The sequence below is a fragment of the Ceratotherium simum genome, chromosome 22 (assembly GCF_057802395.1).
Source record: "Ceratotherium simum simum isolate JZ-2026a chromosome 22, ASM5780239v1, whole genome shotgun sequence".
Lineage (NCBI taxonomy): Eukaryota > Metazoa > Chordata > Mammalia > Perissodactyla > Rhinocerotidae > Ceratotherium > Ceratotherium simum.
This window is the reverse complement of record NC_141921.1, coordinates 28,950,667-28,978,143: the sequence shown is the minus strand read 5'-3', so window position 1 is coordinate 28,978,143 and position 27,477 is coordinate 28,950,667. Positions and strand designations below refer to the sequence as shown.

Below are 27,477 nucleotides of genomic sequence, written 5' to 3'. Positions count from 1 at the left end.
GCCCCGGCCTAGCACAGGCACAGCATCTAAATACTCACTGAATGAACAAGCCCCTCAATGTGCAGCTAGGACAAGACTCAGCTAGATGAGGCCACTCACCTGTCACACAGCTGATCAAGAACTGAAGTCTTTTGACTCTACTCCAACTCTTCCCATTAAACGGCCCCGCTGCCCTGTCCCCTTCTGTCCTCAATGGAGGATTCAAAACTAATTCTGGATTCCTTCTTGGCTGCCAAGGTCAGTGACTTGCTCCTATTATCGGAACTCGGCAGGAGGCCTTTTGCTGTTTGATACCAACAGAACATCCTTTGAGAGCATCACCCAGTGACATCAGGAGGTTCTGGACAAAGTGAAACCCTTCAAGATCCTCTTCCTGGTGGTAGGCCACAAGAGTGACCTGGTGGCTGAGCGACAGGTGATGCCGGAGGAAGGAGAGAAGCTGCCTGCCTCTTTGGGTGCTTGCTATGTTGAGACCTCGGCCAAGAGCAATAGCAACATCAACACAGCCTTTGAGCTGCTCACTTGGAGATCTATGTGGCTGTGAAGAGAGGGGTCATGGAGCCAAACTCAGAGTGGGAGGGAGTGAAAAGCAGGGTCCCATCGCAGGCCAAGCCTCAGGAGGCAGAGGACCAAAGCAGGGCAGGGTGGGTGTGCCCGTGCTGGTGACCCCTGGGTGGAAGGGCCATGTCCCCCAAAGCCCATAGAACCCTCACAATCCACAAGGGCTATGCTGGGCACAGGACAGGATGACGCTACGTAACACTGAAGTTCATGACCCTGAGGTCTCAAGGGGCCTTGTTTCCTCTGCACGATGGTGAAAATACCAGGATCAGGGAGACCAACGACTAAGAACAGACAGGCACCGCACAGACAGGCCTTTGCCAAGGCTACTGCCATCCTTTCTTAGGGCCAAGGATGAACACAACTTTCTCCAGGAGTTCCAGAAGAGCAGGTCAAAAAAGGTTTTGCCAAAACCAGGATGCTTCTTCAGTTTGGGGCTCATGAGAGGTCACCCTGCCCAATTCTTATGGCAGAGAAACTGGACACAAACTTCTACTGATGGTATGGCCTTCCTTGGAGTAAAATAATGGAAAATCCCTGGGTTTTTTCTCAATCACAGAAATGAATAATGGTGCTGCCACCTGCTGACTAGAGAGCTACATCCAGCCTTGCCTGTCCTCTTCCTAACTCCCTCTGGCATTTTAAAGGCTGTAAGCCATGCACCCTGTCTTTCGATTAATAACTTCTTTATTCTGGAAAAGCAAATGAAAGTCATATTCATATAAACACTGACATTACAAAGTACAGGGAAGAGGGGAAGGGAGAAGGAAACAAAAACCTCTACAAATCCTGCTAATACTGTCTCACCAAACAAGACCATAATGCTTTGTCCCATATTCAATCACTTATATAATAAACCACAAATAAAATCTTCTCTGGAAGATACATCGCTCCTCTTTGAGATGGCAGGGAAAAGGGACCGTAAGTTGGGGTAGGAGGCTTTATTCTTTTGGCAGATCCTCTCAGTCATTATAGATATTGCTGCACTGTTAATAAAAAATATATGCTTCTCTGTAAAGCATTAAAAAAAAAATCCAAGGATGAGATGGCTGAGGTCTCAGCTCAAGTATCTCCAAGTACATTGTTGTCCATTCCCTGACCTTTCCATGTGTTATTTCTTGGTTGTTTTCCGGATCAATGCCATTCTCTGAAAGGAGAGAGAAATAAGCAGTTACACAGGTTAGAGTCAGGAACTTTCTGGGTCATCCATGTGTGGATGTACAGCACGGTCTATACCACAGGCTAGTGCCCTTGGGAAGCTACAGGCAGAGGGCAGCTCAGCAGACTGCTTCTAACCCGAGAGCAGTCTGCAGGCCCCAGAATGTTTAGATAAGCCAGTGGATCCATTTCATTGACCAAAAGACCCAAACTGCTCTAGGCTAGCAGGATGGCAAAAAAGTTAAAAGCAAGAAAAGGTGACAGCCAGCTCTTGCCTTTTGGGGACTCAGTGGACAAGCCATCAAAGCATGTGTTTTCTAGGTGCTCTGCCCCCTCGTCTCTCTCTGATGATGGAGAAAATAGGTATGGGGCCTCTATTTCAAGACTCTTGCCGCATAAAGGGACATTTCACACTTGATGACCTGCAATGAAGGAAAGTGGCACTAACAACTTCCACCATAACCCATCAGGGAAACAGTCAGATTGTGGGTTTCAAATTTTACTATTACCAGCCACTGGCCAAATTACTGACTTGCTCTGCTCACTCTTTTTGACCAAGAGATTGTCCCAACATTATGATATTTGTTGATAAGTAAATAAATAAATAGGGCTGAAAAGTGGGTAATTTGGGAGCAGAGCCAAAATGACCATCCATTGTCTGGAGGGCCTCCCTTCTGGAGAACACTTCGGTCCTTTGATTCAAGCTATTGGCAGCTTCCTGGTAGGGCTTCCTCTGTGACTTCTGTAAACACACCCACTCCAGAGATCCCAAGCTATGGAACAGTAAGGGCCACTCAGCCAGGACTGCCCAGTTGTGCCCATCAAGGAAAAAGCTCACTTTTTAAATCAGAGTAGCCGGTCAAATTAAGACAGAAGGGATAACAGCTTTGTCAAGGGAGGCCAACATTGTTATCAGACTGATCAATGACAGGAACAACCTGCTCCACAGCAGAAGTGGTGTTGGGTTCTCACACTGACCCCTCAGTTCCACAGTAAGAGGGTCAGAGAACAAAGGTAGGTTAAGCTGGGACAGAGGCCAGAACGCCAGGCAGAGCAGCCTGGGGGCTGCCTCCCACCAGAGCGTATTTCGGCTTTCATTAACCAGCCCTCTAGTCATAGGGCCATATATGATGTTCAGATATGCAGGGGGCAAGTTCCATCCATAATAGAAGAACCTAGAAGCAACAGCTTTATGTGAAGCCCATCAGAGGTAAGATAAAAAATTGAGAACCCACATGGGAATAGCGAAGCACCACGGAAATATCTGACTCATCTCCCACAGAGCCCCCTGCCTCTGCCCTCTCTGACTTTTGGTCCAGAGAGTGAAGCTTGCTGTGTGGGGAAGTGACAACTGCAGTGAAGGTAGCTGTGTGCACTCCTTCTGAGACAAAGCTCAAGGGATCAGCTGTGGCTGCCCTGGGGCCCTGACAGCTCCTCACCTGTTTGTGAGCTTCTGTGGTGCAAGCTTTTTTGTAAGGTCGGATTTCTTCAGAGCCAAATCCTGGGATCCACATGTTCCACTGGCGCTCTGCAAGGAAGAGGCCAGCACAGAGATAAGGGGACTGAGAGGACAGTGTCAGGGTGCAGGTGACCTCAGACAAGGGTCAGGGAGGACTAATCTGAGCAATCAACTGTACTCACACCAATCCTGCAGAAAGATTCTATACAAACGGGGGAATTGCATGTGACACCTCCAAGGTTTTAAAGGACACCATTAGACTGTCTTGCAAAGAAAAAAGGGGTAAATGAGTCAAAGCTGTGAGCACTGAGCCCTAAGGTTTCCATGTAGCTCCACAGAAAAGGACAGTCATTTGTTTCTGCAGTTGTCTTACTCCTATGCTCAAAGTAACCCCTCTCAAACCCAAAGGAAGTGTAGGAACAGAAAGGCATTCTATTCCTAGCATTCTGGAGTTAAGAGCCAAGTCCCAGCTCTCCTGCTTCACTGTGGAGCTGTGTGACATCAGCCTCAGTTTCCTCATCTTTTACATGGTAGTGACAACAGTAATAACCACCTGAAAGGGTGGATGAGAGCATTCAATGACATAATGCAATCCCAGAGCCTGGGATAAATACGTAGAACTATGGATATAGGTATGTCCATGCCACAGCTCCCTGTGCCACTGGATGTGATCATCCCTGTAAGACCATCACTAGAAGATCCCAGAGGGCAGAGCCTTTGTTTATTCCACTTTGTCAGTAACTGGCATAGTTACCTGGCCCCCTAAACCCAAAAATAAAACTGTACTTTCTGTCTCTATGAATTTGTGTTGTGGTGATTTTAAAACATGTCTGCAAATTCCTTCACACTCCTCCCATCAAGAAGCGGAGTCTCTGTTCCCTCCCCTTGAACCTGGACAAGTCTTTGTGATTGCCTCAAAGAACAGAATACAGGGGCCAGCCCCATGGCTTAGCAGTTAAGTGCACGCCCTCTGCTGCTGGCAGCCCGGGGTCGGATCCCAGGCGCGTACTGACGCACCGCTTGTCCGGCCATGCTGAGGTCACGACCCACATACAGCAACTAGAAGGATGTGCAGCTATGACATACAACTATCTACTGGGGCTTTGGGGAAAGAAAAAAAAAAAAGAGGAGGATTGGCAATAGATGTTAGCTCAGGGCTGGGCTTCCTCAGCAAAAAGAGGAGGATTAGCATGGATGTTAGCTCAGGGCTGATCTTCCTCACAAAAAAAAAAAAAGAAAAGAAAAAAAAACAGAATTCAGCAGAAGTGATGCTGTGTGACTTCAGAGACTGGGTTAAAAAAAAGGCCATGCAGTTTCTGCCCGGTGGTTATGTGACACTCATTCTGGGAGCCTTCAGCTGCCATGTAAGAAATCCAGCTCTCCTGGGAATGCTTACAATGAGACCATGTAGACAGGCCACAGAGACAGAGAAAGAGACCTGTAGAGTCCCAGCTTTTTGAGTGTTCCTCGCCCAGGCATCAGACATGGGCATGATGAAATTCTGTTATGGGTTAAACTGTGTCCCCAAAAAGAAATGTTGAAGTCCTAACCCCCAATACCTCAGAATGTACTGGAAATAGGGTTGTTACACATATAATTCGTTAAGATGAGGTCATACTGAAGTAGGGTAGGCCTTTAATCCAAAATGGCTGGTGTCGTGTGAGAAGAGAAGAGCCACAGAGCCAGAGTCACACAGCGGGGAGAAGGCCATGGAAGATGGAGGCAGAGACTGCAGTGATGCAGCTGCAAGCCAGAGGATTGCGACCAGCAAGGACTGCTGGCCACCACCAGAAGCTAGGAAGAGGTAAGAAGGAAGGATTCTTCAATTAAGGCACTGGAGAGAGCACAGCCCTGCCGACACCTTGATTTCAGACCTCTGGCCTCCAGAACTGTGGGAGAATAAATCTGTGTTGTTTTAAGCTACCTAGCTTGTGGCACTTGGTCACGGCAGCCCTAGGAGACTAATAACACCTTCGTTCAAAACAATCTCAGCTCCAGCCACCACCTGACTTCAATCACACGAGAGACCCTTAGCAAAACTGCCTAGCTAAGCCCGGTCAACCCCAGACTTATGAACAAAATAAACAACTGTTATTGTTTTAAGCCACTGTTTTGGGGTGGTTTGTAACGCAATAATAGATCATCGGAATATCTGTCCCCTGCTACTAATACCAGCAGTGTTAACCAGAAGTGTGTTATTTACTCTACCTAGATGACCAGTGGCTCCCCAAGCAGTATCTTCCTGACACTGGGAAGGAAGCCTTTCAGTGATCTGTCGTGGGCTGATCTGCATTGAATCCCTTAACGTCTTCTGCCTCATTCACTTGGCCTGCCTGTCTTTGTAGTTATGAATTGTTCTCTTTCTTTGGATCACATTGTAACCAATGCAGAGGGGGGCAGGCTTATCATTTCTAAGTGATCATTGTTATCAATGTTAGATGAATATCTCCCAGAAAAACTTAAACCCGAATTTAGTGTTCGTTAAGTAGAAAAGCAGAATACAAAAGTTACATGTACATTATGATTCTAATTTTCTTGGGAAAAATGCATAAACAGACTAGAAACTGGAAGGGAAACACCATTATTTGAATGGTGGAGATATAATAGCTATATTTACTAAGCTCTTACTTTGTGCCAGGTCCGGTGCCAGTCACTTTACAAACATAATCCATAATTCTCACAATTACCCTGTATGGAGGCTATTATGATCCCCACTTTACAAATGAGGAAACAGGCTCTAAGAGAACATAAGTAGGAAGGATAAGGTGATACAGTTAGAAAGTGGCAAACCCAATGCCTGGGCTCATTCCCCATACCATGGGTGGATTTCTCTTTTCTATTTAACGCTACTATTGAATGAATACATAGATCCCAGAGCCCAGAGGTCTGATCCTGCATGAAGGTTCCTCTGACTCACTTTCCCTGACAGTTCTGAAGGAGCAATTGTGGGGATTCCTTAGGGAGAAACAAGACCACATACCTAGATGCAGCTGGACATCTTTTACCTCCAAGGTGCTGGATTTGCGATGCCGAGCAAGCTGGCAGGCTGCTGTCACCACACTCTCAATAAAATCATCAGCAATCTGCAGCAGCATCTGGGGAAGACAAAAGTAATGGAGAGTAACCATGACATTGGCAGGGCAGGATCCTATTGCTGAGACGACTCGATGGCCCGAGTCACATATTTAGTCAGGCTTTCTATTAGAAGGCCTGGAATCAGCATTTGGGCTAAGGTTGGGAGGAGGAGGAGTGAGGACAACAGAAACATATCAACTCCTTAACCAGGTAGAGTGCAACTCATACCTGAGGATGACCTCCTGTACCTTCCCCATCAGGGATCAACTAGCCCAATCTCTCACCCTTTTATTTTCTTCTGAATTAGGTAGGAAAACAAAAGTGAATCAGTATAATTCCTTACTCACAGTCTCTTAAAGCATTTTTATTTCTCACCTAGTCCTTATAATAATCCTGTGAAAAAAATGGGGCATCCAAATTATTCTCATTCTATAGAGGAGGATGCTAAGACTCAAGGATACTAACTTGCTCATGGCCATGTAACTACTAAGCAGTGAAACCAGGATTCAAGTTCAAGATTCTGAGTCCAAATCCTGGGTTTTTTCCACTTGATTATCAATTATTCCTGGACTGTGTAAAGAGCAAAATCAGAATTCTGAAGATAAAAATTCAACCAGTTAATACATTCCCTTGGGGCCGGTCCCGTAGCATAGCGGCTAAGTGTGCGCACTCTGCTGCAACCGCCCAGGGTTCGGATCCCGGGCGCGCACCGACGCACCGCTTGTCAGCTGTGGCGGCGTCCCATATAAAGTGGAGGAAGATGGGCACGGATGTTAGCCCAGGGCCAGTCTTCCTCAGCAAAAAGAGGAGGATTGGCATCGGATGCTAGCTCAGGGCTGATCTTCCTCACACACACAAAACAAAACAAAACAAAACACACATTCCCCATGGCTTCCTCTGCTGACCAAAAAATAAAATAAAATTAAATCCACAGTTACAGACATTCCTTGTTCTGTTGGACCATAACACACTGTCCCTGTCCTCTTTCCTATGGAACCAAATGGATTCCACCTAAAGGAAAGATTTCTGATTAAACATGGCAGATGAACCCCAAAAAATGACCTCCTCTCCTTCCCTAAATGCACTAAAGTAACAGTCAAGGGGAAAAATAGGCATATAAATCTACAAAGACAACAAGAACAGGAGAGAAAACCTTAATGGACACAATAAACTTTTAAAGTAAATTTTTGCTAAAGAGATAGAGGAAGAGTAGAACTGACATAGCTGACAAAAGGTACAATACAAGTACCTGTAGAGGGGACATCAATAAGAATTGAACTGATTTCCTCTTCGTAAGAGATCCAGGATTTGGAGGTGCCATTTATCATAGGAGATTGGGCTGAGGCATGGAACTAAAAACTAGGGAACTGTTACATGTCTATACACAGAGTAGTCTCCCCACCTCCACACTCCCAAAGCAGCCAAGTGACTTCTCCCCACATATACCTGACCCAGAACATAGTAGTTTTATTCCCTAGAGAAAGTGAATGGGCATGAGCTCTGGATTAGAATACACCAGACACAGCAGAGGTAGGGGAAAGACACAGCCTCTTTCTTTTGGCTTGCTTCCAGAATGTTAGAAGCTAGGGATAAACCCTCCAGATCGGAGACTGGAGGATTTTTTCTCTAGAGATGCTAAATGACTCCAGAGAAAAGACTTACAGATACTGATATTCAGGGAATCCCCCAATAAGAAGGCTGACTTGTGAACAAATTATTCTGAAGTGAAGCCAGTGGTACGCCGGAGCCAGCTGAGATGAGCCCATGAATGCCAGTTATATGCATTTCTTCCCAATTTTGCATTCAGTGTCAGTATGTTCATAGCTTAAAATAGGGCACTGTGGGAATATTTACAACACAGAAATCAGGAAATGCTGAAAATCAGGGCCTTTTTCTCTAGAGTTGGTTGTTAAACATTTACCAGCACTTTACTGGGCAAAGCCCATCAGTCATGAAGTTCTGCTTCAAATTAGCTTTTTAGTAGCTCATTCTTTAAGAATAGATAGCCAGGATCACAGACATTTGAAGAAAGTCTTCAACACTGAAAAGAAAATAAACAACCCAAAGGGAAAAAAAAGGACCCAGAGGAAACAAAGGCACGCAGGGAAAAGAAGAAAACGTCAAAAAAATTAATTAATATCCTCAGAGAGAAAGATAAGAAAAGATATTACAACCATGAAATAAAAACAGAATGGCTTGGGGAAAAAGAAAAAGAACCAATCGGTCAACAAGAAAAAGCTTGTGGAAATTAAAAATTTTATATTAAAAAAAAAAAGTTAGAAGGTTTAGAAGATAAACTTAGGAAAATCTTCCCAGCAAGTAGAACTTAGTATTACAAAGAAATGAAAAACAGGAGAGAAAAGACCAAAAAACCTAAGAGGATCAATGCAGAAGATCCAATTTCTAACCAACTGTCATTCTAGAAAGAAAGAGCAAAAACAGAGAAGAAATTACAAAAAAACTTAGATAAGAAAATGGAACCCTCATACACTGCTGGTGGGAATGTAAAAGGGTGTAGCACTTGGGAAAAACACTCAGGAATTTCCTCAAAGAAAAAACACAGTTACCATATGACTCAGCAGTTCCACTCCTAGGTATACACCTAAGAGAAATGAAAACATGTGTCCACACAAAAACTTGTACACGAATAAAAAAAAGAAAGAAAAACAAAAAACTAAAAAGAACTTGCATGTAAATGTTCATGGCAACATCATTCATAATAGTCAAAAAGTGTGAACAACCCAAACGTCCGTCAACTGATTGGATAAATAATATGTATATGTCCATACAATGGAATATTATTCCGCCATAAAAAGGAATGAAGTACTGACACCTGCTACAGCATGGATGAACTTTAAAAACATTATGCTAAGTGAAAGAAGCCAGTCACAAAATACCAAATACTACATGATTCCATTTATTTGAAATGTCCAGAATAGGCAAAACTATAGAGACAGAAAGTAGATTAGTGGTTGCCTAGGGATGTGGAGGTTGGGGAGAAATGGGGAATGACTGCTAATAGGTTTGGGTTTCTTTTTGGGTTGATGAAAATGTTCTAAAATTGATTGTGTTGATAGTTGCACAATTCTGTGAATATACTCAAAAACACTGAACTGTATATTTCAAATGGGTGAATTTTATGGTACATGAATTATATCTCAATAAAGCTGCTACCCAAAAAAACCACACATACACAAAAAGGGCAAATATTTTCCTCTGGTTAAAAAAATAAATAAAAATAACAGTGGAGTTTGCTTTTTGTAACCTGCATTTCCTTTCCCTATCATTACATATTCCTCAGCAAAGGCAAAAAAAGAAAAACAAAAATATATGAAATCATCCCAGAATCAAGGCATACAAGCCTCTAGAATAAAAGAAGCCTCCAAGAACTCAGCACAACAAATGAAAAGAGACAGATACTGAGGCTCATATGAAAATTCAGGAAAAAGTTAAGACCCTAAAAAGATCGGGACCAGAATAGCATAAGATTTCTTAATAGGAGATTTTAGAAGACAATGGAGCAATCCCTTCACAATTGAAAGGAAAAAACTATTTCCAAATTAGAATTCTAAACCCAGTCAAACTGAAAATTAAGTGTGAGGTTAGAATGTAGATATTTTCAGACATTTATCTCTCATCTATCTTTTCATAGGAACTAACAAAAAAATCTGCTCTAACAAAACGGGAGTCAAGTAAGAAGAGGATGTGAGATCTAGGAAATAAGAGATCCAAACAGAAAAAGAGCAAAAGGAAGGTCCAGGAGGGGTTTGTGCAAGTGACCTAAAATTTTTTTGTGTATGAGAGGAGGATTGGCCCTGAGCTAACATCTGTTGCCAACCTTCCTCTTTTTGCTGGAAGAAGATTGTCCCTGAGCTAACATCTGTGCCAATCTTCCTCTATTTTGTATGTGGGATGCTGCCAGAGCATGGCTTAACGAGTGGTGTGTAGGTCCATGCCCGGGATCCGAACCCACGAACCCCAGGCCACTGAAGTGGAGTGTGCAAACTTAACCACTACGACACTGGGCCGGCCCCACAAATGACCTAAAATTAATCAGACCACAAGAGGATTGAGGTTTCTTTTTTTTTTTTTTTTGTGAGGAAAGTCAGCCCTGAGCTGACATCCATGCCAATCCTCCTCTTTTTGCTGAGGAAGACTGGCCCTGGGCTAACATCTGTGCCTGTCTTCCTCCACTTTATATGGGACGCCGCCACAGCATGGCCTGACAAGCGGTGCATCGGTGCGCGCCCAGGATCTCAACCTGGGCCGTCAGCAGTGGAGCATGTGCACTTAACCCTACGCCACAGGGCCAGCCCCAGGATTGAGGTTTCTGAGTGAAATCTCCTGGGATGGGGGGATGACTCAAATCAATAGATTATTTTTCCATTTGGAAAACAATGTTGATAGGTATATGAGAGAGCTGATAGCAGAAGCAGAATAAAAAAGGCACAAAGAAAACTAAGTAAATAAAATTGGGTCAATTGTCAACTTCAAGAAAATAAGTTGTACAAGAAAGGAAAGGTAATCATGGACATGACTTGGCTTAGTGGTGAACAATATTTATATATTCAGAATAATGTAAATACTGAGTTCTGAGTTATCTAAAATTGTGACAAAACTATTAGAAAAATGAGGGAAAAGCAAGTGTGTATGGCATGTGTATGAGTGGTTTAACAAAATTCTCATCTACTTTAACAGGAAATCTATAGACTATTATAAAATTAATGAATCAAAGAATATCTGCTTAAGTATATTACTTAGAAATACAGAGGAATATTCTAGAAAAAACTAAAATTGTTGAAAGTGATTGCCTATGAGCAACAGACTATGTCCTTTCTGACAGGCAAAAGTAGCAGCAGCTGTTCGGTATAAAGTGGTAGGCATTCTCCTAGGTGAAATAAGTTATTCCATGAGACCCTCACAATAACCCTGCAGATAAATGTGATACCCTACCAACACAGGAGGGCTGAGTCTTAGAAAGCTTAAGTGACTCATCCACAATTATGAAGCTGGCAAGTGGCAGAGCCAAGATTCAAATTCAGATTTGTCTGTTTCTATAGTATGTGCTTTTTTTTTTTAAATATTTTATTTATTTATTTTTCCCCTCCAAAGCCCCAGTAGATTGTTGTAGGTCATAGCTGCACATCCTTCTAATTGCTGTATGTGGGACGCGGCCTCAGCATGGCCGGAGAAGCGGTGCGTCGGTGCGCGCCCGGGATCCGAACCCGGGCCGCCGCAGCGGAGCGCGCGCACCCAACCGCTAAGCCACGGGGCCGGCCCTATAATATGTGCTTTTAACCGCTGTTCTATACTAGCTCTCAGGGGTACCCAACCCCACCTTACCTCCTCCACATCTTCATCCAATTGCTCATTAGGATCCACTTCTCTTACTAAATCTTGTAATTTCTTCTTGGTCAATACCTAAAGTTAATTGGGAGAAGATTTTTCAGCCAAGTATCAAGGAAACAAAACAACTCATTACCCTATAATGAAGAAAGGCTGTCATTTGTTGGGTTTAGTTTCTACTTTCCAAGGAGTTAACAGTCTGGCCTACTTGGTGGTATTGCTACAAGACTACACTATCAAGACAGAATTAGTCTAGGGAAAGGCAAAAGAGCAGTTTGGAAAAAGGCCAACATCTATCAGGCAGTTGATTTCAGCCTCTTCTGTTTTCTCACTGCCTCATCGTCCCTGTACATTAAATAATTTTCAATTTTCTGACCACTACAGATTGCACTGTGCCTCTGTGCCTTTGGACATGTTCTTCCACCCTTCTTCCTACCTGCTCAGCTCATGGTGCCTCCTTTCTGATGCTTTCCCTAGCCCACCCAAGGAAAAGCAACCACTTCCTCCTTTAGCCTCTACTGCACCCTGTGCACCCTTCTATCATTGTGGATATTTATAAACTTGCCTGTTTCTGACTTAATAGGCTGAAAGCTCCCTGAGGGCAGGGAACATGTGTTCATCTCTGTATAACTAAATATTTGTATAAGTATGTACAACTATGTTCATAGTTGTACATACTTATACATAGAGTACATACATACTCTTTCATAATGGAAATGTCCTGTCACATATATATGCCATTACAAAATGATCAAAAGATATACACTAAAATACTAATCATAGTTATTTTTGGGTGGTAGTAGAATTATGGGCTATTTATTTTTTGTGTTTTTCTAAAGTTTTTGTGATTAACATGTATAACTTGGGAAATAAGGGAAAAAAATAATTTTTAAAATACATATTTGTTCACGGTGTCTCAGATCTATCCATTCTTCTCCATTTGACCATTATCACTTAATTCAAGCCTTCACCACATGTCTTGATTTAGTGCAGAAGTCTTAGACTTGGTCTTCCTCCCAGGCTACTCCCTTTCCTATCTTTTTTGTCCCTTTACTGCCAAGTAAGTCCCCCTAAGACAATATTACTTTTATTAGGTTACTCTTACTTCTCTATTAAATATTTGCAGACTATTTATTGACTAAAAGTTCTGATGGGAACTGACTAGTATAGGCCCAGTATGTTCTGCCATAATCCTACCTATATAATTTTATCTCCTGCTCTTCTCCAGTAAACTCCACATTCAACATAGGTCAGCCTCCTGACTATCTGCCCAACTCTCCCCATTCACCTTTGCTAGTCCCTCCCCCATTCTCCTGAAATGTTGTCTCCTCATCCTATTCTAGCCAGCCTACAAGGCCCAAGTCAAGAGATTATACTGATTTCTTATTTCTTGTGACTCTGGAGGACAGAATCAGGATCATGGGTAGAAAGAGGGAGGTAGATTTTAGAATCACTGCAGAAAATTAATAATGGCAGCAGCTGGATGAACTACAAGGAGAAAAGACTGGAGGCAAGAGTACTTTTATTACAGGAATAATGAATAATGAATCCGTTAATGATTTTATTATTTTATTTAACTATTTCATTTTATTTAACAATTATATAGCATATATATTTATATATAAATATATAAAAACCTGTCATAGGCAAGGTGTTTGTTAGTGTGTGTGTGTGTGTATCTATGTATATGTGCATACACACATACATAAATACTACAGGATAAAAACTGATAAATGTTGTACATGATAATTCAACAAAGAACTTTAGAAGTCCAAATGAGGGAAAAGACCTTCTTTTTCCGCTGAAAGAGGTAGCATATGAGACAGACATCTCTCAAAGCATTACTGGTTCAAATAACAGATAAGAGACGCCTACAGAGAACAAAAAGAGGATGATACCTGATTGTTTTCAGGGCTGAGACGCCCTCCTGTCCCAGGAGTGCCTGGTATCTTTACCACTGTAGTGCTATTGGCCATGGAGGCTTGTGGAGGGGTGCTGGCTGGTTCCGGTTTTATGGATGAGAAATTGGAGAGGTTGATTAGGGCTGAGGGGCCAAACTGGTTCATAATCTGCCGAGCTTTGGACTTCAGTTCATAGAGCTTATCGAGATCCTGTTTCTTTTTGGAGCTGTGAGGACCAAGGCCAATCAACTGTAGAAGGAAAACACGAGAATTAGCTCCAGAAGCACCTGTAATAAAGTAAAATTATTTGAGATCTGTCTGACTTTGAAGGGTCTTCAGTATATCTGGGATAGTGACCATTTGATACCTGCACATTAAAAATGGAGGGAATGAAGAATATTCATTGCTCTCACCTAATATATAGAAACCATCTCTTTTCCAAAAGCTAAATGAAATAGCTCACAAAATTGAAATAAGGATGAAAGTAAATGAAATGAGGGATCTTTTGTACAAAAATAAACTAGAATGAGCAAGACATTTTTGAAGACTGTAAAAATAGAATACTTGGTTAAGTACTACATGCATTATTTTTGAGCATCAAATAATGTTAAATTCAAATAAATTATAGCACAATCACATACTTAAAACCCAATCACAAAACTTCAGAAAACAGATTAGTTCATTTTGGCACTTCAAAACATGCTTAAGTCTATGTCAGGGCTATGCCTAATAAACACAATTTTTAGCAATTGTTAAATGTAAGATCTTCTTTGTCATCAAGAGCAAATTTTCTCTGAGTGTTAGCAATCTTTAAGTACATGCAGAGTCCCTAGCCTGGAGTAGCTGAGACTCCTAAATTTTAGAGCCATGAGGTTGACTCTGTGGACGTCAGCTTTGGTGTCACCAAGATCAAAAGCACATTCATCAAGTTCTGCCCACAGTGGCCTCAAGGAGCTTACTTACAGCTATCTGAGTGTCTAGATCTTTAATTACATCAGCAACGGCTGTGAGCCCGGGGAAATGAGAGGCAGCCATTTTCAAAAGCTACCTGTAAATGAACAACTGGCATCAAGCACCACCCTTGCCAGAGAACCATTTCAGATGCATGGCCTGGCACATCTTCACCAACCAGGCTCCAGGCAAACTGTGGAGAAACATATCTCCTTATTCCTACTGGGCGCCAAGAAAAACATCTCCATCTCTTTCACATACAACTTATAAAATTAATTAATGATAATTATTGAAACAAAGACTCTTCCTATAAAATAAATGTTCTATTGTTAGGGATAAACTAGCAGTATATGAAACACTTTATTGGCCAAAATTGTGGAATTTTAACCTCCAGGAATCATGCAACGGTTTTCAGAACTTGGTAAAGCTTAGCAACCTGAATGAGAATCTGCATCTACTCTACTCTTGCCCCTATTGCTGAGTTCCTCCCCAACACGTTGTCTAACTTTCTAATACAAGAAATCATCTTCTGCTGGTTTACCCTAAATGAAAGCAACTAACTGTGCTCTGATTAAATGACCAAGAGAAACTCGTTGGCCAAGAGGCAGCTGAGGGGGACAGTAGAGCATCAGGATCACTTTTCTGTTTTTTTAACCATATGTGGTCCATGCCTCCTCCCTTACCCACAAATGTTACCAATCGAAGAGTCAGGATAGGAGAAAACTGCTAACATGGTAATAGTTGTTCTAAGGTTATAAAAGCAAACAATTTTCCAAGAGCAAGTTCTTTTTTTTTTTTTTTTTGTGAGGAAGATCAGGCCTGAGCTAACATCCATGCTAATCCTCCTCTTTTTGATGAGGAAGACCGGCTCTGAGCTAACATCTATTGCAATCCTCCTCCTTTTTTTTTCCCCCCAAAGCCCCAGTAGATAGCTGTACGTCATAGTTGCACATCCTTCTAGTTGCTGTATGTGGGACATGGCCTCAGCATGGCCGGAGCAGCAGTACCTCAGTGCGCACCCGGGATCCCAACCCCCGCCGCCAGTAGCGGAGTGCGCGCACTTAATCGCTAAGCCACGGGGCCAGCCCCAAGAGCAAGTTCTATGAAAAATCCTTATTAAAGATTGTAAGTATGTCCACCATACTGAACATACTCTACCCCTCAAATAACAGTCCCACAACCTCCAAGGGACTTTCCAAATAGTACTGAAGATTGCTCAAAATAAACGGACACTTTTTTGTAATAGAGATTTCTGTATAATTGGGATTTTTCTTTTTTTTTGAGGGGGGGGGGAGGATTTCTGTAATAAGACCTGAAGACAAAAAATATAGCCTATCTGCCCAGTACCAAATGTGAATAATCATAGGTAAAATTAGGAATTAACTTTAAGGAATACCTCCAATGGCTAGCAATGAAACAAGTCACTTTGATGAAGTAAGTGGAATCTCTATAACGTGAGAAAAATCAAAGTTTCTCCCTAAGAAACTAGACTGCAATCTACAGTACTCATTGATCTTGTTGAGAAGCAAACAATACTTCTGAATTTTCAATAATTCTGGGTAAGTGAGCTACTTCTTCATTAAAATAACAAAACAAAGCAGATGATAACCAGACATTCATTACTAGACTGACACTGCCCTTAGTTTCCTAGACTGATCCTTTATTTGGTTGGATTTAAAACATCATAACATGTTCGGGTGGGTGATTATTACAAGAGTTTATACAACTGTCAAACACATCACACTGAACATTTAAGATCTGTGCATTTTATTGTATGTAAATTATACCACAATTAAGAACAATAAATCAAATCCCCCCCCCAAAAAGGTAAAACATTGCATTCCTAGGCATTTATCCCAGAAAAATGAAAACTTATGTTCCCACACCTGTATACTAATGGTCATAGCATATATCAATATGGAAAAGACAGATTCTTGAATAAATGATGGTGTATAACTGAGTACATATGGAAAACATCTGGTTTCATGTTTAAAATTTAAATACTTGATCCATCTCGAATGAGCAAGAGTATATACCTTCCTCCCTTCATATACTCTTCCATTCCAGATGGCTCAATTATTTATATTTTAAATATAAAATCATATACTAGAAAAAAATACATGAGTTTTAAAAAATATTCTGAAACCTAAACCTCCTACTTGATACAAAAATTAACTCAAAATAGATCATAGACTTAAATGTAAAATGCACAACTATAAAACATTTCTAACTAGGCAAAGAGTACCTAGACTTGATGCCAAAAGCATAATCAATAAAAGGAAAAATTGATAAATTGGCCCTCATCAAATTAAAAAAGTTCCCTCTGTGAAAGCCCATGTGGAAAGGATGAAAAGACAAGTTACAGCTGGGAGAAAATATTTACAAACTACATATCCAACAAAAGACTAGTATTTAGAATGTACAAAGAACTCTCAAAACTCAACAGTTAAAAAAAAAAAAGTAATTCAATTAGAAAATGGAGAAAAGATATGACCAGACATTTCACTAAACAGGACATATAGATGGCAAATAAGCACAGGAAAAGATGTTCAACATTATTAGTCATTGAAGAAAGGCAAATTAAAACTACAATGAGATATAACTACATACCTACCAGAATGGCTAAAATAAAAAATAGTGCCAATACTAAATGCTGGTGAGGATGTAGAGAAACTGGATCACACACATATTGCTAGTGGGAATGTAAAGGGTACAGCCACTCTGTAAAACGGTTTGCAGTTTCTTTTCTTTTTTTTTTTTTTGAGGAAAATTGGCCCTGAGCTAACATCCATTGCCAACCTTCCTCTTTTTCTTTTTTCTCCCCACAGCCCCAGTACATAGTTGTATATCCTAGTTATAAGTCCTTCTAGTTCCTCTATGTAGGACACCGCCTCAGCGTGGCTTGATGAGCCACCGGTGAGTAGGTCCATGCCCAGGATCCCAACTAGCAAACTCCAGGCCACCACTGAAGCACAATGCACAAACCTAACCACTAAGCCACTGGGCTGGCCCCTGTAGTTTCTTAAAAATCTAAACATATACTGTCATAGAGGAGCCTAAAGAGTCATAAAAACTAAATGTAATGTGGTATCCTGGATGGGATCCTGGAACAGGAAAAGGACATTAGGGGACAACTAAGATCTGAATTAACTATGAACTTCAGTTAATACTAATTTATCAATATTGGTTGATTAATTGTAACAAATGTACCATACTAATGTAAGATGTTCATAATGGAGAGACTGGGTATAGGGTATATAGGAACTGTGTACTATCTTCACAATTTTTCTGTAAATCTAAAACTGTTCTGGGCCGGCCCCGTGGCTTGGCGGTTGAGTGCGCGCACTGTGCTGCCGGCGGCCCAGGTTCGGATCCCGGGTGCGCACCGACGCACCGCTCCTCTGGCCATGCTGGGGCCGCGTACCACATACGGCAACTAGAAGGATGTGCAGCTATGACAGACAACTATCTGCTGGGGCTTTGGGGGAAAAATAAATAAATAAAAAATCTTTAAAACTGTTCTAAGAAATAGTTTATTAAAAAAAGAAAAAAGAAAAAAAAGAACAAATCACTAATACACAAAACAATAGGGCTGAATCTTAAAATATTTAAGTGAAAAAAAAAAGCCAGTCTCAAAAGAATACATACTGTATAATTACATTTGTATGAAATTCTTTTTTTGTGTGTGTGAGGAAGATCAGCCCTGAGCTAACACCCATGCCAATCTTCCTCTTTTTGCTGAGGAAGACTGGCTCTGAGCTAACATCTATTGCCAATCCTCCTCCTTTTTTTTCCCCCAAAGCCCCAGTGGATAGTTGTATGTCATAGTTGCACATCCTTCTTTTTTTTTTTTTTTTTTTAATTTTTTGTTTACTGCAGTAACATTGGTTTATAACATTGTAAAAATTTCAGGTGTACATCATTGTACTTCTATTTCTGCATGGACTACATCATGTTCACCACCAAAATACTAATTACAACCCATCACCACACACATGTGTTGCACATCCTTCTAGCTGCTGTATGTGGGACGCTGCATCAGCGTGGCTGGAGAAACGGTGCGTTGGTGCGCGCCAGGGATCCGAAACTGGGCCGCCAGCAGCGGAGCGCGCGCACTTAACTGCTAAGCCTCAGGGCTGGGCCCTGTATGAAATTCTATTACTAGTAAAACTAGTGATAGAGGGGCAAAGACTGACTGCACAAAGGTGTGAGGGAAGTTTCTAAGGTGAGGTAAACGTTCTACATTTTGAGTGGGGTGATGCTTACACAGCTGGATACATTTATCAAAACCCATAGAACTATAAACTTACAATGTGTACATTTTATTGTATGCAAATTATTCTTCAATAAAGTTGATTTGAAAAAAAAAGTAAACATGCAACTACTATACGACCCAGCAATTGCAGTCCTAGGCAATTATCATAGATAAATGAAAACTTAGGTTCACACAAAAACCTGTACATGCATGCTCATAGTAGCTTTATTTGTAACACCCAAAAACTGGAATCAGCTCAGATGTCTCTCAACAGGTAAATGGTTAAATAAACTGTGGTACATTCATACCATGGAATATTACTTAGCAATAAGAAGAAACAAGCTATTGATATCTACAACTTGGATGAACCTCCAGAGAATCATGCTGAGCAAAAGCCAATTCAAAAAGAGTACATATTGTATGAGTCCATTTATATGACATTTTTGAATTGACAAAATTTTAGAAACAGAGGACACATTAGTGATGTTGTCAGGGGTTGGGTGAGAGGGAGGTGGGTGTGGTTATAAAGGAGCAATACCAGGGAATCTTGAGGTGATGGAATTGTTCAGTATCTTGACTGTGGTGATGGATAAATGAACCCATAAAAATGATGAAATTGTATAAGACTTAATGCACATACACACACACACAAACAAGTATAAATAAAACCAGGAAATTCTGAATAAGATTGGTGGGTTGTATCAATGTCAATATCCTGGTTGTCATTTTATACAATAGTTTTACAAAATGTTACCACTGGGGAAAACTGGGCAAAATGTACAAGGGATCTCTCTGTATTATTTCTTGTAACTGCATATAAATCTACAATTATCTCAATTTTTAAAAATTGGTAAAAAAAATTCTCAAGAGTAAATAAAGTCCTTCTAAAGATGACTCAAAACTCAGGAGCCATAAAAGAAAAAACTGATATGTTCAATTACATAAAAATAAAAATGTCTGCATGGCAACAAACATAATAAAAAAGTTAAAGGACAAAAGACAAACTAGCAAAAATATATGCCCTACATATCAAAGACAAAGGACTAATTTCTTCTATATATATATAAAAAATACCTACATATCAATAAACATCCAACCACCAAAAAGAAAATTCCAAAAAATGACAGTGCGAGAAAAAGAAATTCAAATGGCTCTTAAAATAATAAAATGATCCTTATTCTCATTCATAATAAAAATGCAAATTAAAACTACAAGCTACTACTTATTCCCCATTTGGCAACGATGAAAAAGTTTTCTACATACTGTGTTTGAAAATTTTATGAAGAGTCATTTCATATGTTGTTCTGGTGGAGAAAATATAAATTAGCTAGAGGTCTCTATAAAGGACTATTTGGCAATATCTACCCAAATTAGAAAAGTATATATTATTTTGATCTCATAGTTCCATTTTTAGCAATTTATATTATAGTTGATCTTGTATGCGAATAGAATACTATACATACAAGGAATTTCAACCTAAATGTCCATCAAAAGTGATAGAGTTAAACAAATTAGGGTATAATTATATAACAGAATACACTGAAAAAGAATGAGACTCATGAAATTATGCCAAGGGAAAGAAACCAGTCACAAAAGACCACATATTGTGTAATTCTAAATCTACACAGACAGAAAGTAGATTAGTGGTTGCCTATGGCTGGGAGGTGAGGGAGAGGAATAGAGATTGACTGCTAATGGGTATGGGGTTTCTTTTAGGCGGGACAAAAATAATTCTAAAATTAGATTGTGGTGATGGTTACACAACCCTGAATGTATAAAAATACGTTGAATTGTACACTTTAAATTGGTGAATTTTATGATATGTAAACGGTATCTCAATAAAGCTGTTTTAAAAAAGAGGAAGCTCATGAAATGATCTCCAAGATATAATGGAGATATAATGGTCTCCAAGAACAAGACATTGTTCAGTGAAAATGCAAGGTACAGAAAAGCGAGAATAATTTACTATCATTTACTAAAACACACAGACACACAATTGTAAATGCATAAATTATTCCTGGAAAGATACATAAGAAACTGATAACAGGGGGTGCCCCGGTGGTATCTGGGTGGCCTATGGGATGAAGGTGGGAGAAGACTTTTCATTAGGTACCCCAAATTCTGTATTATGTGCATATGTTACCTATGAAAAAAATTAAAGCACTATTTGGTTTGTTTCCTCTGAAGAAATAGGTAATACTGATACTTGTTTTTAAAATATAACAACAGGGCCGGCCCTGTGGCTTGGTGGTTAAGTGCGCGCGCTGCGATGCTGGCGGCCCGGGTTCGGATCCCGGGTGCGCATCGAGGCACCACTTCTCCGTTCATCCTGAGGCCGAGTCCCACATACAGCAACTAGAAGGATGTGCAGCTACGACAAACAACTATCCACTGGAGCTTTGGGGGGGAAAAAATAAAATAAATAAAATCTTTAAAATATAACAACAAATATAGCAGTAACAACAAAAATGAACCTTGACCTATATCTCACACCTTATACAAAAATAAATTCAAAACTGATCATAGACTTAAACGTAAAAATGTAAGACTATAAAACTTTTAGAAGGAAACTTAGGAGAAAATCTTCATGACTTGGGGTCAGGCAGAGTTCTCAGATACAACACTAAAAGCACAATCCATAAAAGAAAGAAACTGATAGGGCCGGCCCGTGGCTTAGCAGTTAAGTGCACGCGCTCCGCTACTGGTGGCCGGGTTTCGGATCCCGGGGGCGCACCTACGCACCGCTTCTCAGGCCATGCTGAGGCCGCATCCCACATACAGCAACTAGAAGGATGTGCAACTATGACATACAACTATCTGCTGGGGCTTTGGGGAAAAAAAAAGGAGGAGGATTGGCAATGGATGTTAGCTCAGAGCCGGTCTTCCTCAGCAAAAAGAGGAGGATTGGCATGGATGTTAGCTCAGGGCTGATCTCCCTCACAAAAAAAAAAAAAAAGAAAGAAACTGATAAAGTGGACAAACTAAAATGTAAAATTTCTGCTCTGCAAAAGAAAATAAAAAGATAAGTCACAGACTGAGAGAAAATATTTACACATCACATAGCTGACAAAGAACTTGTATCAAGGATATATAAAGAACTCTCAAAATTCAACAATAAGGAAACAAACAACTCAATTAAAAAATGGGCAAAAGATATGAACAGATCCTTCACCAAAGACATATAGATGGCAAACAAACACATGAAAAGATGCTCCATATCGTTAGTCATTAGGGAAATGTAAATTAAAACCACAATGAGATACCACTATTAAAACAGCTAAAACTAAAAAAAAAAAAGTGCTGGAGAGACTGTGGAGCAACTGAAACCCTCAAACATTTCTGGTGTGAATGTAAAATGGTGCAATCTCTTTGGAAAACAGTTTGGCAGTTTCTTATGAAGGTAAATATACACTTATCATATGACCCAGCAACCTCACTCCTAGGTATTTACCCTAAAGAAATGAAAACTTATATTCACACAAAAATCGGTATGTGAATGTTCATAGCAACATTATTCATAATTGCCAAAAACTGGAAACAATCCAGATGTCCTTCAGCTGGTGAATGGATAAACAAACTCTGGGTTTATCCATACAATGGAATACTACTCAGTAACAGAAAGGAAGGACTACTGATACATGCAACAACATGGATAATCTCAAATGTGTCATGCTAAGTGAAAGAGGCAAGACTCAAAAGGCTACTTACTGTATGACTCCATTTACACGACACTCTGGAAAAGGCAAAGCCATATGGATGGAGAACAGATCAGTGGTTGCCAGGGGTTTGGGGCAGGGGAGGTTTGACTACAAAGGAGCAGCAAGAGAGAAACTGGTTGGGGGGCAGTGTGTGGAACTGTTAGGTAACCTAAGTGTTATGGTGCTTACATGACAGTATGCATTTGTCACCACTCACAGAACTGCACCCCCGAAAAGGTGAATTTTATGGTATGGAAATTTAAAAAAGGAAACATCACAACCTGATCAGAATGGTCAATGACTCCCCATCCACCTGTTTACTGACAACTTTCATCAAGCCCAATTGTGGATGATGCTCACCAAGCACAATGAAATGAAGTGACCGTAAATAACCTGAATTCCATTATGTAATGGACCATAGCTGCCTTTGGGCTACTCAAATTTGTAACTCTCACTTCCTTAGAATGCCAAGAGACAGGGATGGACTACTGTGTAAAAACAGTGGCATTAACTGTGGGGCCGTTTGAGACAACAATTATAACAGTAAACTCTTACTAGGACCTACTATGTGGAAATCACGTGCTATGAGATTCACAAAGTTAAGTCCGGAAAGTCCAGGCCCCAGTGATCTACAGTTAAAAATACTTAATAATTCCATCAAAACAAGAGTGTATGGCTGAGAGTTCGATTAATTAACCAAGTCTATCCTTCCTCCTCTACCTGTCACATTTAAACTGTGGTTGATAGGCTGAGGATGACAAGCCCTAACTGCTTTTCCTTTTAACGACCTGTACCTCAAACAGATATCCACTTGCAATCCTATTATTGTATTAAGAGGATGTGATTTTTCAGAGGGTAGGAAACTGGGGGAGACCTTGCAGTAGTTATAAGACCCTGGCGTTCTCTGGGCATCTATTTCATTAACAGATTATTTATTTTAAAAGTGAAGAGAAGAGAGGAATAGAAGACTAGATTGTGTTCAACACCCTTTACCTCTGAAATGTTTAGGAATTCATTATTTAAACAAAATACTAGAGAGAAGGAGTCTACCAGCCTGATGGTATAAAAGCCCTCTCACTGTGGTGCATGACTTGACTGGGTTCTCTACCTGGCTGTTTCTCTCCTCACTGGCTTCCAGATCTAACTAAATAAGTTCATATTTCCCAGCCTAAATAAACCAAAAAGAATCAATTAATTGCAGTCAGTGAGACTTGAGAGCAACAGAAACCCGGGATTTTTTCCACTAGTTTTTTGACTAGTTTGATCTTGTTTAGGCAGTTTTGACTTAGAAAGGTAGTACAGTATCAAGCAGAAGGACTCTGGTGGCAGTCTGGGTTCAAGTACCAACTCTGCCACTTATTAGCTTTATGTCCTTGAGCAAGTTACCTAATCTCTTTGTGCCTCAATTTGCTCATCTGAAAATTGGCGTTAATCATAAAGTGTACCTCATAGGATTGTTGTGACAATTCACTGAGTTATGTATCTAAAGCACTTAGAAGAGTGTGTGGTACATGGTAAGTACAAATAAACATGTTTGCTAATATTATTTATATGCTCCCCTCTTCTAAATCTTAGTTATAAAAATCAACGTATTAAAACTAAAAGGTTTCACCTATCCTGCTATGTGTTGGTGGCATCCTATGGTACCATTCTTATGATTAAAGACATTAAAAAAAGAACAGTGGGGGCCAGCCCCGTGGTGCAGCGGTTAAGTGGTCGAGCTCCGCTGCTGACTGCCCAGGTTCAGATCCCAGACGCACACTGATGCACTGCTTGTCAGGCCATGCTGTGGCGGCGTCCCACATAAAGTGGAGGAAGATGGGCACGGATGTTAGCCCAGGGCCAGTCTTCCTCAGCAAAAAGAGGAGGATTGGCATGGATGTCAGCTCAGGGCTGATCTTCCTCACAAAAAAAAAAAAAAAAAACAAAAACCCCAGTGGATTGAAAAAAAAATGGCAGTGGTAAATGGCCAGCAGGAGGCTGATGAGAGGTACTGTGGTATAGGGAAGACCCAAGTCAGGAGGGCTGGGTGCCATCCTACTTCTGACACTGAGTTATGTGAGCTCCCTTTGACCAGAGTTTCTACATCTATAGTTAGGAACGGGACCAAGCAAATTCTAAAGTCCCCTCTAGCTCTAACAACTAGTGTAAGATTTTAAATTAAGTCCATATGTACACATTCTAAAGTTTGCCTTCTGCCTCCAACACACCTGTTTCACAGTGCAGACTGTAAACACTGCTGATGTATTGCCTCCAGAGTATTTTGGGGCTTTCCATGAAGACCTTGGGTCAAAAGTAATATGTCTTATGTTCATATCTGCTCTAACACAATGATTTTCTGATCAGGTACTTTGAAATTCTATTATAATAACTCAATCAATGCTAGAGCCACAAATGAGTGAAATACGTATATTCTGTAAACGTAGATGAGGATGTTAACTCAGGAGTAAATTATAATAAACTGAACCATCAAGTACTTTGAAATGGTGACATGGGCAGGCTTTACCTCATAATCTGGTGTAAGTTTTGATCACTTGCATATAGTATAGGCACTTGCAAATAGTACAGGCTAACCTATTGGGAAAAAACAGTAGTTTCAGCTAAGTTAGCCCTATTTCACCAAGCATCTAGTTCATGTTACAATCAATTGTAAAGTTAATCCAATTTAAGTCCTTGTGCTTCCAATTTGTCTTTTTGGCCTCCTAAATTTAAAATTAAATATATTCTACTCCATTGTGAGGAAAAGTTGTACTCAGGTCCCGTTTTTATTTCTTGAATATATATGCTTCTTTAAAAACACATTTAATTTAGTTCTCCTCAAATACCACACTAACATAAGTACCCCAATCAGTTACAGTATTTGACATTAAGAGGAGTCTTAAAGAGGAGGGAGTGTTTCATTCAATGATATGCTTTATATAACTATTACTTCTATTTTGCTGATATGCAAACTGGGACATGGTGAAGAATCCACTTAGAAAAGTAGAAAAAAGTTTTAGTCAAATATATAACTGGGTTTGACTGGGGCTGGGCCGCTTAGTACCATGTGATTTCAGGCAAGGTACTTAACCTCTCTGAACCAAGTTCCTTATCTGTACAATAGGATTAACAGTATCTAACTTGTGGGGCTGTAAGTGAGAATTAAATGATATAATACTTGAAAGTATTTAGGATGGTGCCTGGTTAGTCTGAGTAAATTTCAGCAAAAGATATTATTGAAGAAGGGAAATGACTGGTCCAAGTCTCCCTGCCATCCTTATCCTTATCTAAAAGCAGCCATCTCCAGTAAATGCTTATGCTAAAAACAAAGGATACAACTTACTCATTGGCAACTTTCTAAACCGCTTACTATATTTTTTGGGGGGAAGGGGCTTCATTTAAAGGTTTCCTAACTGGTAAGTGACATTCACTGTATCAATGTCAATACAACTCAAAATAAAGTACTAGAATCTGTGAACATTTCCTTCTTGAGTTTGAAGCTAGAACAAAGATTCTAGAAGCATGTTTTCAAGGAATATCAGGGCCGGCCAGTGGCTTAGCGGTTAAGTGCTCTAGCTCCGCTGCTGGCGGCCCGGGTCCCGGGCGCGCACTGATGCACTGCTTCTCCGGCCATGCTGAGGCCGTGTCCCACATGCAGCAACTAGAAGGATGTGCAGCTATGACGTACAACTATCTACTGGGGCTTTGGGGGGAAAAATAAAAAAATAAAAAAATTCAAGGAATATCAACCAAGAGTCTCCTATTTGCCAGGCACAGCAGGGTGCTGTATCAAAACTATGATCTAATCATTGTCAGACTGTGATCCTAAGCCCTCGTTAGACCTTAGCCTCCTTACGTGTAAAATAGGAGTTTAAAAGAGATTATCTTTTCCGGCCATTCCATTTCTGACATTCTTTTATTGGAGATGCAGAGATCTGTGCTCCATCGCGGTTGAGTGGAATGGAATTTAAAGCACTTATCAAGTATATAACTGAGTTCAAACTGCTTCAACTTCACGTCACAGCTTCGCAAGAATGAAGCAGAAAACGAAGATGCTTGCATGTGGGCTTCCTAGATTAAGTCTCTGACACAAGACACGCCTGCCAACAGCCAAGTGGGCAGCGCGAAGGAGGAGTCGTCTTCCCCTGAATACATCCTTTACCACTCCGGGTTCAGAGAATACGAGAAAAAATGGATCACTATCTCTTTTCCCAACTCTCTCCCTTTCCCTTGGAGGCGGATCTCCTCACGGTCATGGCCCCTTATACTCTCCGCTTTTAGGAGCTCGGGTCCTCACAGCCCTGTTCCCTCAAGTACTTCGGAGTCTCCAAGCCCGGATCCCGTCCCCACAGAAGCCGGTCTTCACTGCCCGCTCCTGTTCCTTCCCAAACCCAAGTGTTCTCTTACTGCTCCTGCCCCTCAGGACCCCAAGTCTTCGCTGCTCTGTTTCTGAATCCTTAGGAGCCTGGGTCTTCACTGTCCCGCTTCTGCCTCTTAGGAGCCCAAGTCCTCACAGCTCCGCTTTTACCTCTCAGGAGCCCGTGTCTTCATGCCCCGTTCCGTTCCGACCCTCTCCTCTTAGGAGCCGGGTCCTCACACTCCTGTCCCTCTCAGACCGCTTTCCCTCAAATGCTGGAGAACTCACATCCGTCCCCGTTCCCTAAGTCCCGTCTGGAGCCCGGGTCTCCACAGCCGCGTCTTCTCGGAGCCCCGATCCCCTCACTCCCGTCCCAGGAGCCTGATTCCTCACAGCCCCGTCTCCTCCACAACCTGGTTCTTCAAACACTGACCCACTGTGGGTCTGGGTCCTGACTCCCTCCTCCCGCTCTTCTTCCTCAACTGCCAGGGCCCAAGACTCACAGGCAGCAGCGTCTATCTCCCCATGATATGCAGAGACTGCCCCAGTGAAGCGATCGTCTCAGCAGCCGGTCCGACTGCTCGGCCCTCCCCGAGTACTTCCGGCACCGCTCCCCGCCTCCAACCCGGAAACGCGCGGCTCTTCCGGCCGGCGGGCGCGCGCCTGGCTTGCGCAGGCGCAGACTGCCCTCCGACACGTGGTCGGGGTCCTGGGCTGTCGCTCAGCTCTGGCGGCTG

The 27,477-nt window shown here is 41.3% G+C and overlaps 1 protein-coding gene across 1 annotated transcript; it reads right to left on the bottom strand.

Annotated features, from left to right (window-relative positions):
• Positions 1-1,230: 1,230 nt before the first annotated feature.
• TAF12 (TATA-box binding protein associated factor 12) lies at positions 1,231-27,347 on the bottom strand. The gene is made up of 6 exons (XM_004425840.3): positions 27,244-27,347; positions 13,498-13,749; positions 11,597-11,674; positions 6,159-6,273; positions 3,159-3,247; positions 1,231-1,708 (listed from the first exon to the last, which is right to left on the bottom strand). Exons 2-6 carry the CDS (start codon positions 13,663-13,665, stop codon positions 1,673-1,675), a joined length of 486 nt encoding a protein of 161 aa, XP_004425897.1. The 5' UTR covers positions 13,666-13,749; positions 27,244-27,347; the 3' UTR covers positions 1,231-1,672.
• Positions 27,348-27,477: the final 130 nt, after the last annotated feature.

Bases quoted from the DNA above. Each gene is read 5' to 3' on its own strand.
- TAF12 (XM_004425840.3), bottom strand. From the start codon at position 13,665: ATGAACCAGTTTGGCCCCTCAGCCCTAATCAACCTCTCCAATTTCTCA. The intron at 6,274-11,596 runs GTAAGGTGGGGT...TGTCTTCCCCAG, and splicing joins TGGATGAAGATGTGGAGGAG to ATGCTGCTGCAGATTGCTGA. The intron at 3,248-6,158 runs GTATGTGGTCTT...TCTTCCTTGCAG, and splicing joins AGATGTCCAGCTGCATCTAG to AGCGCCAGTGGAACATGTGG.